The 19,618-nt window shown below is 37.1% G+C and overlaps 1 protein-coding gene across 2 annotated transcripts in view; it reads right to left on the bottom strand.

Annotated features, from left to right (window-relative positions):
* ITGA1 (integrin subunit alpha 1) overlaps positions 1-19,618 on the bottom strand; it is a 70,995-nt gene that overhangs the window by 10,106 nt on the left and 41,271 nt on the right. For both annotated transcript variants that reach the window (XR_001874141.1, XM_017811194.1), the window contains exons 10-25: positions 16,983-17,056; positions 15,899-16,043; positions 14,612-14,754; positions 12,881-13,024; positions 11,243-11,497; positions 10,685-10,815; positions 8,593-8,756; positions 8,266-8,402; positions 7,221-7,331; positions 6,622-6,707; positions 6,283-6,418; positions 5,233-5,313; positions 3,859-3,935; positions 3,105-3,194; positions 1,979-2,081; positions 55-168 (exon numbers count right to left, since the gene is read on the bottom strand). Coding sequence is in view for 1 of the 2 variants with exons in the window: in XM_017811194.1 (XP_017666683.1) it covers positions 55-168; positions 1,979-2,081; positions 3,105-3,194; positions 3,859-3,935; positions 5,233-5,313; positions 6,283-6,418; positions 6,622-6,707; positions 7,221-7,331; positions 8,266-8,402; positions 8,593-8,756; positions 10,685-10,815; positions 11,243-11,497; positions 12,881-13,024; positions 14,612-14,754; positions 15,899-16,043; positions 16,983-17,056 (1,991 nt within the window). In the remaining variant the exon portion in view is untranslated. The remainder of the gene's footprint in view (positions 1-54; positions 169-1,978; positions 2,082-3,104; positions 3,195-3,858; positions 3,936-5,232; positions 5,314-6,282; positions 6,419-6,621; positions 6,708-7,220; positions 7,332-8,265; positions 8,403-8,592; positions 8,757-10,684; positions 10,816-11,242; positions 11,498-12,880; positions 13,025-14,611; positions 14,755-15,898; positions 16,044-16,982; positions 17,057-19,618) is intronic.

The following is a 19,618-nucleotide window of genomic DNA, read 5'->3' as shown; positions in this document are numbered from 1 at the left end:
TACATACTCTTAAAACATTTAAATTTATCATAAAAGTACAAATTCATAGCTTACTTGGGTATGTGACAATGCAGTAAGGTAGAGAAGAGTGTTCTTGGCTGCTGTTACGTCGGGATAAAAGATCTGCAGTGTGAGGTTTGGCATTGGAAAATGTTCACCTTTTTCAATCTATGAAAAAAGAAAAATGTTTTGATTAGTTCTTTCCTTATTTTGTTAGTTTTTGATTGTGAGTTTTTTCCTTTCCTGTATTTTTATTTTTTCTTTTTATTTTTACATTTCCACAGTCAGTTACTTTTCCAAGAACAGCTTCTTGTGAATTAGCAGACATATTCTTCTGTAGTCTTTGTAATACAATGCTCTGTTGAAGAAAATCAAATTAACAGGATGAAAGAGGCCATTTTGACATAAATTCCTTCTTGTTGTCTTGCTTACTGTATCTTCTTATCATCTGGGAAGATCATAAAATGTCTTTCATTTCAATATATAATAAACACCCAAATACTTTAACATAGGAGAGAAGCCACTGTATCAGTGGTGGCTTCTACTGGTTCCTCCTCAGATATGCTTAGGTAACTGCCCTTCCAATCACCTGCTCCTCTCTCCTCTTTTCTCTGAGACTCTTTCTGGAAAGGCTTGCTGCGGTTGAGGATGGAGAAATACCTAGGTGGAATTGCTGACAGGGGAATTAGTGATCTTGTCTCTGAAGTGGCAAACTTAATAAATGCTTAAGAACCTTTTACCCTTTTTTCTTCTGGCTACTCATTTGCCCATTTGTCCACAAAAGCTTTGACATAACTGGATTTAAGCTTTTATACTTAAAAATGTAACTGAGTAAAAGACTATAGGTGGGCTAAAAAATAAGAAAAAACCGCTTTGCCTTTGCTATTTAGTGAGAGCAAGAATTTTCCCATGGCTTGTTTTTTACAGATAGAAATTGATTCCTAGATTTTTATGATTTTTGTATGGGACCCTTGCTCAGTTTTGGATTATGACACTGGGAAACAAGGATGCTCTCAAGATAAGTAAATTCAGTCCTGCAGCAAATTTAGGCTGCGCTTTTAGTCACAGATTCATTGAATCATGGACTGGTTTGGGTTAGAAGAGATCTTAAAGATCATCTAGTTCCAACTCCCCTTGCCATGGGCAGGGACACCTTCCTTCCGCTAGAACAGGTTGCTCAAAGCCCTGTCCAACCTGGCCTTGAACACTTGCAGGGATGGGGCATCCACAACTTCTCCAGTGTCTCACCACCAGATATCTTTCTGATATCCAATCTAAACCTGCTCTCTTTCAGTTTAGCCATTCCCCCTTTCCTATCACTACATGCCCTCATAAAAAGTCCCTCTCTGGCTTTCTTGTAGGCCCCCTTTAGGTACTGGAAAGCCACAATGAGATCTCTCTGTAGCCTTCTTCAGGCTGAACAGCCCCAACTGCTCCAGACTGTCCTTGTAGGAGTGGTGCTGCAGCCCTCTGATCATCTTTATGGCCCTCCTCTGGACCCATCTTAGCGGGTCCATGTCCTTTGTATTTTGGGAGTCTGGATGTAGCAGTCCAGCAGGGATCTCACAAGATACTTCGCAGTATTCATTCCATTAGGAAGACCACATTCTTGGAGCATGGCATTTGCCTTACAAATTTGACTCAATTTTGGAAATAGCCGTTCTGAACTGCAATGGGCATAGGCCAAATTCTCATTTACCAGGACATGCTCTCTTTCCCCAGCTGAGGATAGCAGCTCTAAAACCCACCAGAACTACGCTGCAGGAGATGGACCACTCTCAGACTCTCTGACTCACATTATTCCAAAGGAAGGGGAAAAAAAAGTGTAAAACACAAAATATGAATGGAGAAGGTTTAGCAGTTTGCATACCTGCTATTTTAGTAATAGGCTATCACATTAAGCAATTCAAGACAAAAATAAAAAAAAAGAAGAAGATTACGCTAGTACCTATATCGTACATTTTTAATCGTTTCTTACCCTATAATGTAAAGTAACTTCATCCCCGATCTGCTCTGTTGTGTTAATAGCGGTAGGGATGGTATCATTTGCCCCAATTATAACATGGTGCTCTTTGAAAATGCTGTGGGTTTAAAAACACACAAAAACCCCAGTAAGCACAAAAACTTCATAAAAATCTATCAGTTAATAACATAAGCCTTTTCATTATTTAATGAATTTCAGGACTAGTCTTGCAATTAAGAGTGCACTGCTACTTCCACTGAAGTTCAGCTGTTCTGTTTTCTGAGTAGGCCTCACTTTTTATTACATACATTTAGAATGTTTTGTTCAGATAAAACTACAAAATGAGCAAATATTATTCCGAAAAATAATCCATCAGAGTCTGATTTTGCTTTTCTTATTCTAGTCGTGCAGTCCCTTATCCTGGGTATTGCCACGTGAGACAGGCAGCCTCCTATAAAAGACAGAATCAAGCAAAACCAGAACAAAACCAGCATGTTCTAAATCCAACCTGATTACCTGTGGGACAAACAAAGACTGGATTTGAACCATGAAATGCATCCAAAATGAATTTGGCTTAATTATTTATACCTGCAAACCATGCAATGTAGTTTACTAATAGTACTCCTAAAGCTTTTCAGATATGGAATTTAACCGCATTCTAGCTATTTCTGAAAATAAAGGCTACTACAAGACCTGCACTAACGTTTAGGTCTGAACTTATAAAAACAAACTCTAAGAACCTAAAATTAAGAATAATTTTTGAAGATGGAAATCTAACACCACACCACAAAATATTATAGTGATATAAAGCCATGGCCATCAGGAAGCTGATGTACCTGAAACACTTTGAATTAATATGGCAAAGTACAGGAACAAAGAACAGTAAAACCTGCTGTTTTACTTACAAACTGCAGACCAAATTTAAATAGATAATACTTAATTACAGCCAAATATGGGCAGTAACTGCTCCAATATTTCATGTAATTTCTCTTTTCACTAAAGCCTGTGCTTCCTTTTTATGAGCCTTGAAGCTGTTGTCAGTAAATACTGAGCACAGTTCAACAGCTAAACAACACTGTATTCTCTCTGAACACCTGCTATTTGCTGTGCGAACAAATAAAGTACAGAGAAGCATGAATACCTTACAAAGATTAATCCTACTTCATATTTTACTGGAATTGTAACATGTCCTCTGTTATCACTCAACGTCTCAGGTGGTTCTTCACTGTCACTAAAACAAAACAACACATGTCACTCAGATCAGACTGTTGCAGACGCAGCACAACTGCTGGGTGGAAAAGGATCTTAAGAAACTGAAATACCTACAGCTCTGATACAAAAGCATACTACTCATTTCCAGTTAATTCCTGTCTCCTAAAAATAAATTCAAAATACTACTTCCAATAACTGATAAGTCCTGCACCAGCTCCAGCTCATAAAAGCATCTTTGTTAAAATTACAGACTGCAGCTGACTGAATGAAAATGGGAAAATTAAGGGCCACACCATCCCTGGGTTTTGTAGGGACAATAAACACTGCATTCCCCTTTATTTTATCAGAGACTACAGCAATGCTCTTACTCTTTGAAGGCCAGAGCTTTTTGTTAACTGTGATTCATGCTAAAGTATGCCGTAATTTTGTAGGAGAATAAACCTTTGCTGAAGGTAAAAGTACCAGAAATTATGACTCATTTGTGACTCTCAGGTTGTAGAGGCTAACAGCTATTTATGTAGTCCACTCAATCCACTGCTGAACTGAATACATCTGTAAGGGTACCAGCTCTATAGATGGCTTACCACTTCTGAGTTTAGAAGTCATCTGTGTTTTACTACAAAACACAACACTGTAGAGCTTTCTAAGAAAAAAAAGATCAGAAGGCAAAGACTGCAACTAACCTTGTTGTGTATACATGAATAGTAGCATTTTCCAGGAGATACGATGCGTTGAATTGAAATGATATTTTGAAGGAAATCTGTGTAGAGAAATATATTATGTATTTTAAAAGGAAAAAAAAACCCCAACACACTAACAGGGCTTGATATAATGAAAATTGTACAAATTTTTGCTACTTTTATCCATAGAATCCTTAGTCATGTTTTATCAGTTTTCTATGAATGAATCCACTATTTTGAATTTGTCCCAACCAAGAAGGAAATATAACAGTTATCACTTGCTAAAGAGAAGACTGTTTTCAATTTCAAAACTGAGAAATCTCGGGGAAATAAAATAGAAACCTGTCTTAGATATTTCTTTAAAGAGGCTTTAAAAAGGAATGATTAGGAATGCTTATTAGTGAGTCAGAGATTACTTGATTTTTGACGCAAAGTAGATGGTGAAATTTCTAAATTTAGGGCTCTGTAGCTACAGGCAAACTAAGAATTGAAGCATGAAAGGAAAATATGAAAAATCCCGCAAAGCTGGGAATGGAACATCGTGGGCACAGGCATTGGATAGTATGCTTATTTGGCTGCAAGAAGGTAACTGATGACTTAATCTCTACAAGTCCAAGACACAAACTGGAATGCATGTGTGTGTGGGCAATGTAAGAAGACATATTTCATGATTCTCCCTCTGCATGACAGAGGAACAAAGAAGAAACTGCCAGGAAAAACAGTCTTTTTTGCATGCAAATTGATTTTTACCAATTCAATATCAGAACTATCTAAGTACGGCTTTTCAAAGGCTTAGTTTAGCTAAAGCTCCCTTTCTATTCCAACAGGAGATACAGACATCAGTGGTGGTGTTCAAGGTGGAGTTTGATTTTGAGTAGACTACTTGCTGGAAAGGCCTCTCATTCCTCACTGAGCAGAGGTGAAATCTTGATGTCTGACTTTGCAGATCTAGGTTAGTATTTCCATATACAAACTTATTGTCTCTTCAACAGACTAAATTTTATATACAAAATAACTAAAGTTATAGGTTCCAGGCTGCAGAGAGCCTATGTGTCATATCAGTATATCCTAACAAATACTCTATACACCTAGACACAGACACTTCTGGCCAGGTGCGTCACTTGTTTTCTGACAGTGTCAAGGATGGCAATACACATCTGTTACCTCCTTACATACCACAGCTGACTGCCCAGGTACTGAATATCTGATGTTTTCCCATTTGGCTCAGTGCAGCTACCATCAAGGATAGTTTGGGAAACATGAAAGGACAGTTTTGGGGATGTACACAAAAGAAAAGAAATTCAGAGGTGTTAGGGACTGCCTTGGCTTTAGAACAATATGGGGCAAGGAGAATTTGCATGCAGGGGGACTTTTTACCTCTTCTGCAGGTTTTAGAAATGGATATCCCACTTTACAGGTGATGTTGTGATTAGATTCACAGCTATCTTTCTGTATATCCTACAGGGAAAAAGAAAGTGAAGAAAACTTTAAATTTTGACTAAGCATCAAGGACCTGCTGCACATATATATACCACTGCTGCTTTTCATTGTCAAAATATTGTAAGAGTCAAAGACTTAACTGAACTAGAAGAAAAATAGGGAGACACAAATTCTGCAGAATAATTGCCACCTATGGATATCTACATCAATTACTAGCCATTATTCCTTTCCAGCGATGGTGTTTGGAACACTTGGAATTCCATGCCTACTGGACATCATGGAAATTAGTTAAGGGGTCTAGCACATCAACATATCTATAATTGCACAGTTTTAACATGCAATTTTTTAAATATGTTCCTAACATAGCAATAAAAGTGACTTTCATACTCCATCATTTATTGCCACAAGGTCAGCAATAGTGCAGTGGATCCCTGACTTCTCCTAATATGCAGCATCAGGACTGTTGACTACTGATTAGGACTTCTCCTAATATTTCTCACCTGAACTGAGGTGAATTTGTAGCAAATCTGCTGAGGCAGGCAGAAAAACAGCCCCTTCAGAAATGCTGTCTGATATAGAGACGATGCAGGCACGGATCTATTCTGTCCTATGAAGACATTGCTTTTCCTATACACATGCAAAAGGAGAATTCTAGGGACTCAGGGGTTCTATTACAAATAACAAGGCATTTCTGGCTCTGTAGATCTACAAATGATTCATGGTGCTGACGTTCCTCTAAGAGGCAGGCACTTTGTCCAAGTGTCATTGTGAAACTTGTGTCTGTAGTTAATGGATGAGGCTAGGCAAAAGCCTGTTCAGGTCAAAATAAATACTCTAAATTTTAGAGTGATAAGCCAGGACAAGAGCCCTTCAAACCAACTGAGATGATGCTAGAGCAGTCAAATTCAGGTTTAATAAAGAGGCTTCCTCAGATCTCTCTAGAAATATAGGTTGTGATAAATTTCATAATGTGAAAAAAAATCCTACCTCAATGCCAGCAAAAATAATATTTGGAGAATATTGAACCAAAACTCTGGTATTATAGGCACTGTCTTTTTTGTTCTTCACAGAGAGCTGGATCATGAATTTATCATTGCGTGACTTTACAATGAATGGAGAAGAGCTGTAAAATAAAGTAAGAATGTTGGACATCTTAACTGTTGAATCTGTGTTTAACATAAAGAGGAACTTCTTCCAGTGTCCAGACTATCTTGTTTCTGACTTGGAAAGGATGCCACAGCATTATTTTACTAGACCACAGAATTTATAATTGACATAGAAACTTTATACAGATATCAAGTGATACAATAAACCCAGTGTAGTTACCTGTCTCCTGCTATGCTTGCTTTTACATTAAGAACAAGATCTGAAATGCATTTATTCTTGGCTCCACAATCTTTTGTGAAAGGAATCTGCAAAAATAGCATGTTTACTCTTAATTTTATTGCAATTCTTGTTAAATACTTGCATTTTAATGCATTATCTAGTTTTATATAAGGTCTTCTGTTTGATAATCAGAAAAGTCTGCTCTAATATTAATCAGTTAAACATGCCAATATCCTGTAAAATGTGGTGAAACATAAGCTTTCTAATCATTCCCTTCTAAGAGATTTACCTAGATTCTGAAAAGAAGCATTAGTAGAAGTATGAATTATGCCAAACACCACCAAAATAAATGGCTAATATTCCCATGCTCTCTTCTGTCTTCAATTAACTATGGACAGCTTTAAAACCCCAGCCTGGTTCGCAAGCACATTGAATCATGCTTTTTATTCCTGAATACTCATTTAGCGGAAACATATCCTAGATAGGCTCAATGACCCACCCTCTTTAGCCAATTTGTGGACAACAGTTTTGGCTCTTGTGTGGGCTACAGTTTCTACCTTAAATACTTTGGTTATTGATACAGAATCTTACTAACTTACGTATTCAGATATTGAATTTGGCAGGTTGCTATCAAGAACAGGTCCACTCTCTGGATCAGAAAAATTGAACTCCAGCAAAACCTTTACAGAGTCCTGAAAGTCAGGTTTATCCTAGAACATAAAGAAAACAAAACTGCTGTTATGGACATTCAGTTTAGTATCTAAGGAGGTTAAAAAAAAAACCCAAACAATGCTGAGGTAATATATTTTTCAGTCATGTTGTTGCCATCCTTGCTAGAGAAGCATCTGAGTGCTTGCAATTGATAAACATCTAATGTGCCAATCCTTACAAAGATCTACTAATGTTTTGTGTGTCTTATTATAAAAAACATCATATAGTCTGAGCATGTCCAACACAGTTTTTATTTAAGAATATCTCAGAACTGTCAACTCATAGACTTTCCTCTTTAGTGTGCTCAAAGGATCTGTAAGATGAGCAGCAGCAGCAGTATTACCTTGTGTGAAATCGAACTTAGGCCTGGTATTGGGAGAAGAAAATTCTGGGCATCATTCATCATTAGTATTGAATTATGATACAACTGTGAAGCCACTAAACATTTTAATTGTGGGTAGCTTATAATATGCAACTCCATTCACTCTGCTCCTTAGGTACATTCTGGGCAATTTCATACTCACATTTCTGTTTTGCAGTGGATAAGTATTCTCTGTGCCCAAACCTAATTTGCAAGTTTTTTTACTATGTTTTAGTAGGAGGAAATGCACCAATATGCGAACTCTAGCTCACATGCACCTGCTGAGTTTTGAGTGCACCTAAACTACTAACCACGATAGCTGGTTGGTTCCACCAACTGTGGTATGTTCGTTCTTAAGACAGACACAAATAGAACCATAGGTAAAGAGACTGTACATATAAGTAAATAGTTTATACATGTATAAATAAATAAATCTAAGTGTTAAACAAATTTTACAAAATTTCTTAAGATTAATTCCATACACTGATTTTGTTGTCCAATTTACAGTTAATGGAATGCATATTTGGGTTATGGTGTCAACATGAAAAAAATACTTTAAATGATTTACTTGCCAACATGTAGAAGTTATGTTTAGTACATTCTGACCCTTTGATAGTTATATTTTTTTGCATTTTCCTCTCATGGCTTTCTGTGAACAAGCTTCGAGATATTTGTCTTTGTGAGTCAAGAGTAATCCAATACTGCATACCTGCAAAGGAAGTTGAGATCAATATTAGGAACCACTTTGCCTCTACACATTCTTTTTTCTCAAAATATCTTAGATGCACTTTGAATAGTGAATTTAGAAAAGTTACATTCCATTTTTTAATTAATAAATGGATTCAAGCGTAGCAGTTTTATAATTTAGATATTCCATAGTTTAGCGCTTATCTACTTACTGGATTCAAATATATCTTCTTTTGACTTTAGTCTGGTCTTAAAACAAATTGTGGCATTTATACATATTGTTTTTCTTTTATTTATCTGGCAATTTTGTTGTTGGATATTGATACTTTTAGGTGTGAATTGCATGGAAACATTTACTTCAGCCACATCACGAGACCTTAAAAAAAAAACAAAGAAAGTCCTTGGAAATAACAGCAGCAACTTTTTTAAATTTAAGAATCAACTCACAAAGTGTGCAAATTTCAATCTTCAACATTCAAATACAGCTATAGAATTGCAGAATCATAGAATTGTTTAAGTTTGAAAAGACTTTTAAGATCATCGAGTTCAACTGTCGAAACACGTCTAGCTAAAAGGAAAAAAAACCCTTAACGTTCTTTGGAAAATAACAGAAGTGCAAAATCCACAATTGAAATGGGATTCCTGTGGCACATGGTGGTGGTACCATGCTGCAGTGCAGTTGCAGGCACAGCACTGGCCATGTTGTGTCAGTTAAGGGGTCATGTTTTATCATGTCTTCTGTCCTGGCTGTGTGATGCTGTGCAACCACCTGGTAGTTGCAATGCACTTCTCTGGCACATTTTCTTTCTGCATTTGCCTTTCTCCATTTATGCAGACTATTACACACCTGCGAACTGCCATTACAGAGAGAACTCATCATACAGAAACAAAAAAGTGAGGAACACAAAGAGGAGGGAAAGAAATATCTTTAGCAGCCAAAACCTATAAAGCTGTGGAGCACTTTTAAAAGCTCAACTTTTAAAATCAATCAGGAGGGAAAACTCCTGAAGAACTGGGGACAAGAGCAATGTGAGTCTAGAGAAATGGGTCTAGAGAAGTAACTAACTATATATTCTATACATAATACCAGTGAAAAAGAAATTACAGAGGAAACAGTCACAGGGTTTCTCCACACTGGTGTACTTGTTTCAGAACAGATACCAGGTGAAATATTTCCAAAAGCATTTAAGCAGTTCTGTAGAGCCAGTCCCATTTTATGAGACTGAAGGCCCAGACTCATTGTCAAGAGTATCCACAGATGAACATAATATTATACATAAGCTGGAGGGCAGTGTGCCATCTCTTAGGTTCTGAGTAGATAAACAGGCTGAGATTCACCCCTAATTTGTTTCTTTTTAACTCTTTTTAACCCCTTCAATGCATTCCTGTCTCATCCTTTGCTCTGATTCAGTTCCCTTTTGGCCATGAGATGCATTATGTCAGTGTACTAAACCAGCAAAAAATTTAGCTGGCAAAATAACTTTCTTCAGATTTGTGATCTAACTAATGCAGTGAAAGGGCATGACACTTTGTTCACACATGGAGCTTTTAGAAAGAAACCACCAGGTGAAGGTGAGGAGCTGGGAGCTTGAGGATGGTAGCAAGCCTTGACAAACTTTGACCACCTAGCAGGTCAGTCAGGTGAAACAGCAGGACAGCGAAGGCAAGGATTAGCAGTGGGTTAGCAAGTTCCATAACAGGGACAGAAATAGTTTTAGTTGTGCTTTAGAAATGAGGGGGTTCATATCATATTGTTTATTTCTCGTATCTCTCAAATATTGTATTGCTCATTATGACATCTGAATCATACTCTCATATAAAGAAAATGAATTCACTGTTAACCAGAAAACTTAGTTAAATTTTTCAGATTTTCTGTGGGAAGTCAAACAGGAGTTTTCACATTAGGAAATAAAATCACTTTTCTTAGTGACCCCTTTACATTTGAACCTGTTCTTGATACTGTTAATAAGATAATATGCAATATACTGTGAAAAAAAGAACAATTAGGGGTTGCTCCTATTTTACATAGTGCCACAATTAGAATTAGTTTCTATTTTGAAGATAGTCTAGGAGGGTAAGTTCTTCATACTAGGCTAACAAGGTTTCTATAACATTCCTGTATTTATAACTGTATACACTGTTTTATGCTCGTTCCTCCAGAGAGACATTAAAAGATGAAGATTCACAGTCAGTGTCAAAGCATGAGATGAAACCAGTATCCTGATGAAACCAGTCACACATTCAAGTTACATTGGTACCAAAAGCAAAAGTTTATGTCCTGACAGTTGCTGTGAGTCTCCATACCAGAAGAGGGCGGCCCCACCAAGGCCTCCGATGGTAACATCAATCAGCCCGTCATCGTTTAAATCCATTTCTCCATGCACAGACTGGCCAAAAAATTTCACTTTTTCCCCATCTCCACCTGATGCAATACGCTGTGAAATGTGTAAAAAGGTTAATGCAATGCACATTGGAGGGTTTTATAAGAGCAGTCAAGATGCATTTGATGGCAATGAGATGGGGTTTAGATGCTTTTAAGTATATTAAATTTTCATTACAATACTCCTAAAACAGTGACCATGGTGATGAACGCACTATAAATTTTCAGATTGCAAAACATCTACTTTTTGGCTGTACAGATCACATTAGAATGTTTCTAACAGAAACAAGCAAATATATTTTCTAACACCATTAAGAGCCAGATTCAATTAAATCAGTATGAGTTCAAAAGTACAGAGCAATTTTAAAAAAAGAAGCTGTTACAACTGGTCAAGTCACAGTTTGATACTAAGTTGGGAAGACAGGGTTATATACATTATATACATTAGAGAGGCTGGCAATCTCCAAAGTTTTATTTCATACCTGTGAATATTTTTTACTGATTGCTTTGCCACGGCCATGATAAATATAAACAGCTCCCCGATGGTCATCCTCTAAGGGAGAACCTACTACAATGTCATTATATCCGTCAAGATTGAGATCCTTCACTGCAGCAATTGCAGTCCCGAAGCGGGCACCACAAGGCTCATTCTTAAGAACCTTGCAGGTGTCCTGTTTTAACGGTGAACAGCATGTCTGCTTTACAGGCTCGAGACTCATCTGATATTCAAAATTTGTCTGTGAAAGAACAGATTTGCAGTTTGTGAATTTCCATTATTGTTTTAGCAATGCAAACTTATAAGAGCTCCTGTCCAGAAGACAAACAGATGAATTAAACAAAACAATTACATTCTATTCCTAGTGATTGATTGCACTGTAGAAATTGTGATTCTATAACTATAATTCAAATGCTCTTTATGAGCAGTGTGTGGGAAAGACATTCTTGCTTCCCCTCTTTCTGTATCTAGATGCTTCTGCATACTTCTTGAAGTTAGAGTTTCACAGGAAAGCATAGTATCATAACAACTTTTGGATGTTATTGTAAGTAAACCACTTCATTCTTTAGATAGTGTAAAGAGTTTTTCTAAAGGCATTCTCTTAATCTGAGAAGTTAGCCAAGTTTCTGATGAAACACAGATGGTAAAACTGTTATTCCAGAATAAAAGATAGCATTTCTTCTACTTAGACTGAATTTTGCCCTCAGTACACACATTCACCATGGCCTAACATACATGATCTGATCCAGAGTCCATCCTAGACCAAAAACACACAGACACTATGGTATTTAACCAATCTTTCCAAGAGGTTGGTCACATGTGTTCCATGTTAGAGATTAGCAGTGGCAAGCAGTTGTTGTATTTCCTTTCTTTGGAGAAAATAAAAGGAAACACAGGAAAGACAAATTTCAAACCCCAAATTGCTGGAGGACATGGAATTTTTGTTTTCTCACCAACTCTATTCACCAGCAATCTGTTGTTAGTGACATGAATGTAGAAATTGGAAGAATTACTTGTCAAATATATCCAGTATCTCCAGGTCTCTTTCTTGAACCAATATTTTAGGAGACCATCATTGCTAAGACATATTTTGATAATTGTTATAACAATACACAATGGTGCTGGACTAAAAGAAGAAAAAAAAAGAAGAAAAAGTATTCATAGACATTGGAAGGAGAAACTTATCAAATTAAGAAACTGAGGTGTGGCTGCTATAATCCTCAATCTAGTGGGACATGTTTAAAAGCTGTTGAGTGTATGGTGTTTAGCTCTAGGTTGCTAAGCAAGTCGCAAGGAGACTGGAAATCACACTTTTAGGATGGATGAGCCTTACTGTTTCCTAATCTATGAAAGCAAAAAGAAAATGTGATAGAAAATTTATCCTATAAATTTGCATGTATGCCATATTGTGGCTTATAGGATATATACATAATACAGTATGTTAGAAAGAGTTTGAGAATAAAGTTTTAAAATTAGTTGCATTATAAGCTTAATTGTCAAAACTGTGTTTCTCTATTTTCAACAGGTCATCTTCCCCAGTTCAAATTATCATCTTTCTTTAAAATAAGGATATGAAGACAGTAAAGAGCATGCTCTATTCCTGATAAATAAACATCGTTCTTACCTTGTTCAGACTGTAAACATATACCTTCCCTTGCTCCTCTTTCTCAGTTCCCATATACATAGGAGCTCCAACAAGAAGAAGGTCTGTAAATGAGTCCCTATCGATGTCGACTGTGGTAATAACACCCCCAAAGTATGACCCAATCTGTAGGAAAACGTATACATCAGAGACAGCAAAGTCATGCAATATTTCTTTTTCAGAGACCTATTATGGCTTGTTTACAACAATGCCAAATGTTAACCATTAGGCAGAAATGTTCTTTGCTACCTAGGAGATTTTCTTGGTTGGTTTGCCTTTGAAGCTTGTGTTCAGTTTTAGTGTTTGCTGTCTGATATTTTTATTTAAGAGTGGTCCATTCAACTTGCAACTCTTTTGAGTTTGAAACTTGCTTTGGGGAGTAGGGTGTCTTAAGACAGCATTTGAATAGAAGTATCTTAGGGAAGCTAATTTTCTCTTCAAAAAAGAAGCAAAAAGGCTGCAACAGAAGCTCTGAGATAACTCAGTGCAAACAGCATTCAAAATTGTCAAGTTGCCAGTAAATGCAGAGGTAAAAAGTCTACACAAAGAGCTGGATATGTTCAAAGGTACAAGCTGTAGGATTTATCTGATTACATTCACTTCACAGCTAAGCTAGCTGCATTTCCTTTATGCTTAACATAGTCTCTTCTAGTGCAAGATATATCTCATCTCACAGAGATGCTTCAAGTAGTCCAGATCCATCAAACCTTAAAAATCACAGAATCCCAGAAAGGGTCAGGTTGGAAGGAATGACAGTGGGTCATCTCGTCCAACCTTCCTGCTCAAGCAGGGCCACCCCAGAGCACAGTTCTTGAATATCTCCACTGAGGGAGACTCCACACCCTCTCCGGGCAAACTGTTGCAGTGCGTGGTCACCTGCACAGTAAAGAAGTTCTTCCTCATGTTCAGATGGAACTTTCTGTGCATCAGTTTCTGTCCATTGCCTCTTGTCCTATTGCTCAGCACCAGTGAGAAGAGCTTGGCTCGATCCTCTTGGCTTCCGCCCTTCAGATACTTATAGACATTGATGAGGTCCCCTTTCAGTCATCTCTTCTTGAGGCTGAACAGGTCCAGTTTTCTAATACCTATTTGAGTTCATTAACTCTAAAATGATTGACTGATTAGCTGAGTTGCAGACATCAGCTATAGGTGAAAATTGGGTAATTTGAATGCTTCTGAGAGAAGCTAGTACTTCAGCCTGGGGACACCTGAGCAGGCAGGTCTTTCAATCCTCATAAGCATAATATTTTTGTAATAGTACCATATTTAATTATGCAATTACATGTTGTTTCTTCTTCCTGCAGCAACAGCTCTCAGTGAGCTCCTACTCAGTATAACAAGCAACTGTTCAATATTTCATTCTATTCCAGCTGATGCTCTTGCACAGAACCCTGCTTGTCACAACTTGTTTCCTGCCAGTGACATGCCCTTCTACTCATCAGACAGAGAAAATTGCATGTACAGAGATGGTAACAAGCACTTTGACACTGGTGTGGGTTTAACCCTCAAAGAGAAAACTACCAAGAATCTCTGAGTCCTGTAGAGTCCACTTTCCATTGCAAATTATACTAGAGGATCTGCCTAACTTTTTCTTCTGATCTTGCTTACAAATCCCAGTTTCATGAGCTCTGCTAATGAGTTCTCATTTGAAATGCTTATTTTTATTTCTCCTGCCTTATTCCTCTTGTATGTTAATCACAAATGCATACTCACTTGTTCTCCATTTAATCTCTGAATTACTTGCACCTCTTTTCCTTCCATCTTATAAATGATAACTTGGCCAGTGTGATTGTATCGTGGCTGTCCTGCTATGTACAGTACACCTCCAGGTGTCAGTGCTGAATTCACAGTATATCCTAGGAAGCAGAAAGAAGTCAAGATGCTGTACACACAGAATGCATCAGAAATACATGCTGTGATTTAGAGCATTTTTAAGGCTAATTCTACAACTAGATGTTTAGCCCTACTTATGCTAGAGAAAAATAGCAGAGTTAATTAAAAGGGCTCAATGTGTATTTGCTTACAGTCTCAGAATCATGAGCACCACTGTGTTACTAAACCTGTTCACAGGCTGGTGAGCCATGTTCACTTGGCCATTCTCACACAGTGTAACTATATAATGGTGGTGATGAAATGAATAGCTGGTTGAAAAGCTACTTTCAAAGAACTGTTGTCACCAGCTCACTGTCGAACTAATAGAGTGTTTCAAAAGTGATTCTGCTGGCATTTTGAACCTAGCTCTGTTTAATAATAACGATTTAACAAATTCGGTGAAGGAAGACTTAAAAAATGTGCAGATGAATCAAAACTGTGGAAGAGTTGCAAGCGTTATGGAGGATAGGATCTAAATTAAAAATGACTTTACCAAATTTGAGTTATAAAAATGCATTCTGCAAAGAAGACAGTGTATTTTGGGAAAAAAATTATTCTTGTGTTGATTCTTCGTCAATGAAAGTGTGGCTTAAATGAGGTAACAGAGTAAACAGAACAATGAGGTGTAGAAAGTAAGACTGAGAGGAGAGAGCAAGGCCACTGAAGCTTTTTGGTAGAAAAGGATGAGAGGATAATAGTAGCCTTCCCAATATGCAAAACATTATTATAAAAAATGATGTTGGTCTTTTGGTCTTGTCCATTGAGGGACAGAAAACAACTTCATTTTAAGCAAATATTTAGACTGAGTATTGTATAAGACTTTTTAACTATCAAGGCATAGAAAAACTTGATAAGAATACTAGAGGAATCTGTGAAATCTTCTCTGAACAGATTAGATGTCTCTTTTGGGAAAGTCTAGATACACTTAAGTCTATGTTTGGATTAATTTTATGATTGTAGAAGCAGAAATTTATTTTTTCAAAAGAACAAGAAAATCATACAGTAGACTCATTCCCAGGCTCCTAGAATATATGATAATATTCTACAAGATACTCTTTCTGAATGAGCTTTGAGAGAGGTCTTGTAGCATTTGTTGAAAAGTGTTGTAACGTGGGCTATTTCTCTTACCTAGATAGGCTGCAAGTGGTTCGTTTCTCTCGGAAGTCCTGTCACGAAAGGTGTCATTAGTTGGCATTGAAATACCACTGTCCTTCACCATTAGCACTGTGCCATTCCAGTCATATGCTCCAACTGCTCCAAGCATGATCCAATCCTTAAACAGAGAAAAACAAAAAGCCTGCTGTCTATGTGAATCATCTTTAGATATTCATGGTTCAGGATGCTCACGTTTGAGTAATGCTTCCCGTATACTTACGTAGTTAGCCTTGCTTTAGCCTTGCTTTTCCTATTATAGTATGGCCCCTATCATAGAATCGTAGAAAGGCTTGGGTTGGAAATGACCTAAAGATCATCTAGTTCCAAACCCCCTTGCCATGGGCAGGGATGCCACCCACTAGATCAGGTTGTTCAGGGCCCCATTCAACCTGGCCTTGAACACTTCCAGGGACAGGGCTTCCACAGCTTCTCTGGGCAACCTGTTCCAGTGCCTTATATCCCTCTATTTAAAGAATTTCTTCCTAACATCTAATCTAAATCTCTCCTCTTTTAGTTTAAAACCATTCCCCCTTGTCCTATCACTATCTGCCTGTGTAAAAAGTCACTCTCCCTCTTTTTTATGAGCCTCCTTTAGGTACTAGAAGGTTGCTCTAAGTTCTCTCTGGAGCCTTCTCTTCTCCAAGCTAAATAACCCCATCTCTCTCAGCCTGTCTTCATAGCAGAAATGCTCCAGTCGTCTGGTCATCTTTACAGCCCTGCTCTGGAACCGTCTTTCAATTGAAAACAGTGTCCCTTGTCCTGGTAAAAAGTCTTTCTCCACCTTTCTTAACATATTTTTAGGCTATTCCTCTGATAGAAAGTGCTATGGGACCATTAGATTTAGAGTTCATGTGAAGTATATACTTACTCTCTTAAGCTTTCATTGTTCATAACTGTTCTTTACATATTTACAAAAAACATAACTGGATTACAGGACACTCCAAAACTTCCAAAAGCAAACAGGACTATACAAGGAATTCTGAAACACTCCAAATTCACAGAATCATCAGCAAATATCTACTTTATAAAATAACTTTTATTTTCAAAGTTTGTTTACCTGAGAATAATGAGCACTAAAACCAGCTTGAGACATTTCCATTTCAAATGAGGAGGCCTGCTGGTCTGTTGTGGCTATTAAACAGAAAAAATTGAGTTTCAAAAATAAATTAGTTTCAGTCTGAAAAAACAATTGAAGAGTGTAATGAAAATGCTCACATGATAGTAAAGGATAGCATAAACTAACTAAACTATTGGTTGAATATAGTGTGCCACAGATTTTTATAATAAACACAGAAATAAAGAGCTATGTTAAATGCTACCATTAAGTTTGAGAGTTTCCATTTAAGGAACTTGTCCAACAAAGTTTCTGGGCTAAAACTGACCAAATTTGAACTCAGGCTGATGGTAAGTATGTTTGGAATGTTTGATTAATATGGTTAAGCCATTTTCCACTTGAGCTAAGTGAACAATAAAACACCAGCCATGTAACCCTGGCCTTGTATTCAAGCAACTAAAAATTTGTAGGCAGCTGGAGGAACTTTAAATGAAAAACACTTGATGTTTGTATGAACCTCTGCAAAACCAACATAGGAAAATCTCTGCTGTCCAAGATTCATAAGCCTTAGCAAAGGGCTTGGGAATGATAATCCTGCTCAGAAAATTACATGAAGATGTTATTGATTCTCATAAGTGATTTTATAAAAAAAGGTATTGATTTTGTTCCTAGCTTAAGTATCTTGTCAGGTACTCATATGCTAGTTATTAAACTCTGATGCACTGCTTTGCTCCCAGGTAAACTTGAAATATCATCAGGGAAGAAAAGGTTCTGCCTTTTCCTGTACTTAAAAGGAAGATATGTAGTCCTTAACAGTCAAAAACTATTCTGCCACTTTAAGTGACCAAGTAAGGGAACAATATTCTGCCTATTGATTCTTCCTTGAAGGGGGCTATGAAATCTGCTCTGATGTTGGTCCAGGAACAGTTCACAGTTTGCTACCAGCTGAGTGCTGAAGCAAACCCTCACTTGTGTAATGAAACTAAGCCATAGCAAGCCATGGTTGCATGAATTTCAGGCATCTGGACTATTAAATAATACTGAACTTTTGATACTCAGCAACTAAACCACAGAGGTTGCTCCCTGGGACACGATGTCTTTGCTAATTGTGGGGATTTACAGACAGTCATAGGAAGGAGACATGAACTCAAACACAAAGTGCTTGACACAAACACAGATCATTATGTTTCACAAGATGTAGCTGCTTTGCTAAGTCTGAAAAAGTAATTTTTAGGCGTAAAACTCTTGAGCTGCACATCTGTTGATAAAAAGTATTTTCATTAAGTAAAGGATGCTCCCTAATGAGCTGAGAAAAACAGGACTCTCATAGCCTGAGACACAGGACAATGCTGGTACTGTTGGTGTGTGCAGCTCTGAATGCTGCTTAGATAATGGCCCACAGTCTAACTTTCCATTCAGTTTCAAACTGCCAAGCATCTTACAAAGGATATTTTGTGAAAAAACATTTGTGCCTGCCTATGGGTTGGATAAAACATAAAATTGCCATGAGACACAGAGGCATATGAAAAAGATTATGTGTAAAAGTCCACTGGCTGTCAAGGATGGGTTTTTGTTGGATTTGATTTTTCAACTCTCTCTCAATTTTCCTCTGAATTTTTTAAAAGACAAAAACCAAAAAGAAAACAAGAAATCCAAGAAAAAAAATCAAATGTACTACTGTACTAACAAGATGCAATTTAGATTGAGAATTTAAACAGACTCAGGTACTGATTTTCCAGCAATCAAGCCATCTGTGATGCATGGAAGCCACAATGTATGGAGTCAATAAATCTTCTCCAATTACACACATTCAATACACTGGATTCTCACCAGAAAGCTGCATGGGACAGAATTAATATGCTTTTCTCCACCACCAGAAAAATACATGCCTGGACACAGTTGTGAATTTAGAATAGCAGCTGAAAGGCTTTGGGATAAGACAAGAAATTATGCCTGAAGGATCAGCAGAAATTGATTTATTCAGCATCATCTAGCTCCAGCTCAACCTTGCTATGTTTTGACAAAAAGCTAAAATCCCACTTTGAGTTCCTAAGCTGATTGTTTTGCAGCCAGATTACATGATTTCTGGGACTTTTGCAGAGGAGGCAACATTTCTTGTCTCATATTGCTGGTGTCTTATGTAGAAACCTTAGGACATCTCTGTGTTCCTACAGAAAACCTGGAAATCAAGAAGCATTTTGGCAATGATTAAATTAACTAGCTTGTCTCTTATGAGCTGGATGAATATTCCACGTTTTTAATCTCAAATGTATATTTTTTGTAATACAGTCAAGTCAATATAAAATAAAAATTGTAAATAAGGCAAATATACCAAGCAACATATAAAAAATATCAATATCCTAACACTTTATAATAAGTCTATGTTAAATAAAAAGTAAGAATATCTAAGAAATACGTATTTGTGACTGCATCACTTGCAGAAAATTGAAACTGAATTCAAGGAGTACTACAGAACTTGTTGATAGTTAAAAGAGATACAATATGCTCTATGTACCAAAGCACTGAAGTACATGATGATGAGGATTAGTCATCCCAAGAGCCAACAATCATAAAAACACATACAATTTATACAATGTAATCAAACAGTTAGTTTCATCACCATCAACATAACTAGATTT

Source organism: Lepidothrix coronata, unplaced genomic scaffold, assembly GCF_001604755.1.
Source record: "Lepidothrix coronata isolate B3197 unplaced genomic scaffold, Lepidothrix_coronata-1.0 Scaffold31, whole genome shotgun sequence".
NCBI lineage: Eukaryota > Metazoa > Chordata > Aves > Passeriformes > Pipridae > Lepidothrix > Lepidothrix coronata.
Note: the sequence above shows the minus strand (reverse complement) of the source record. Positions and strands in the feature narration are given on the sequence as shown.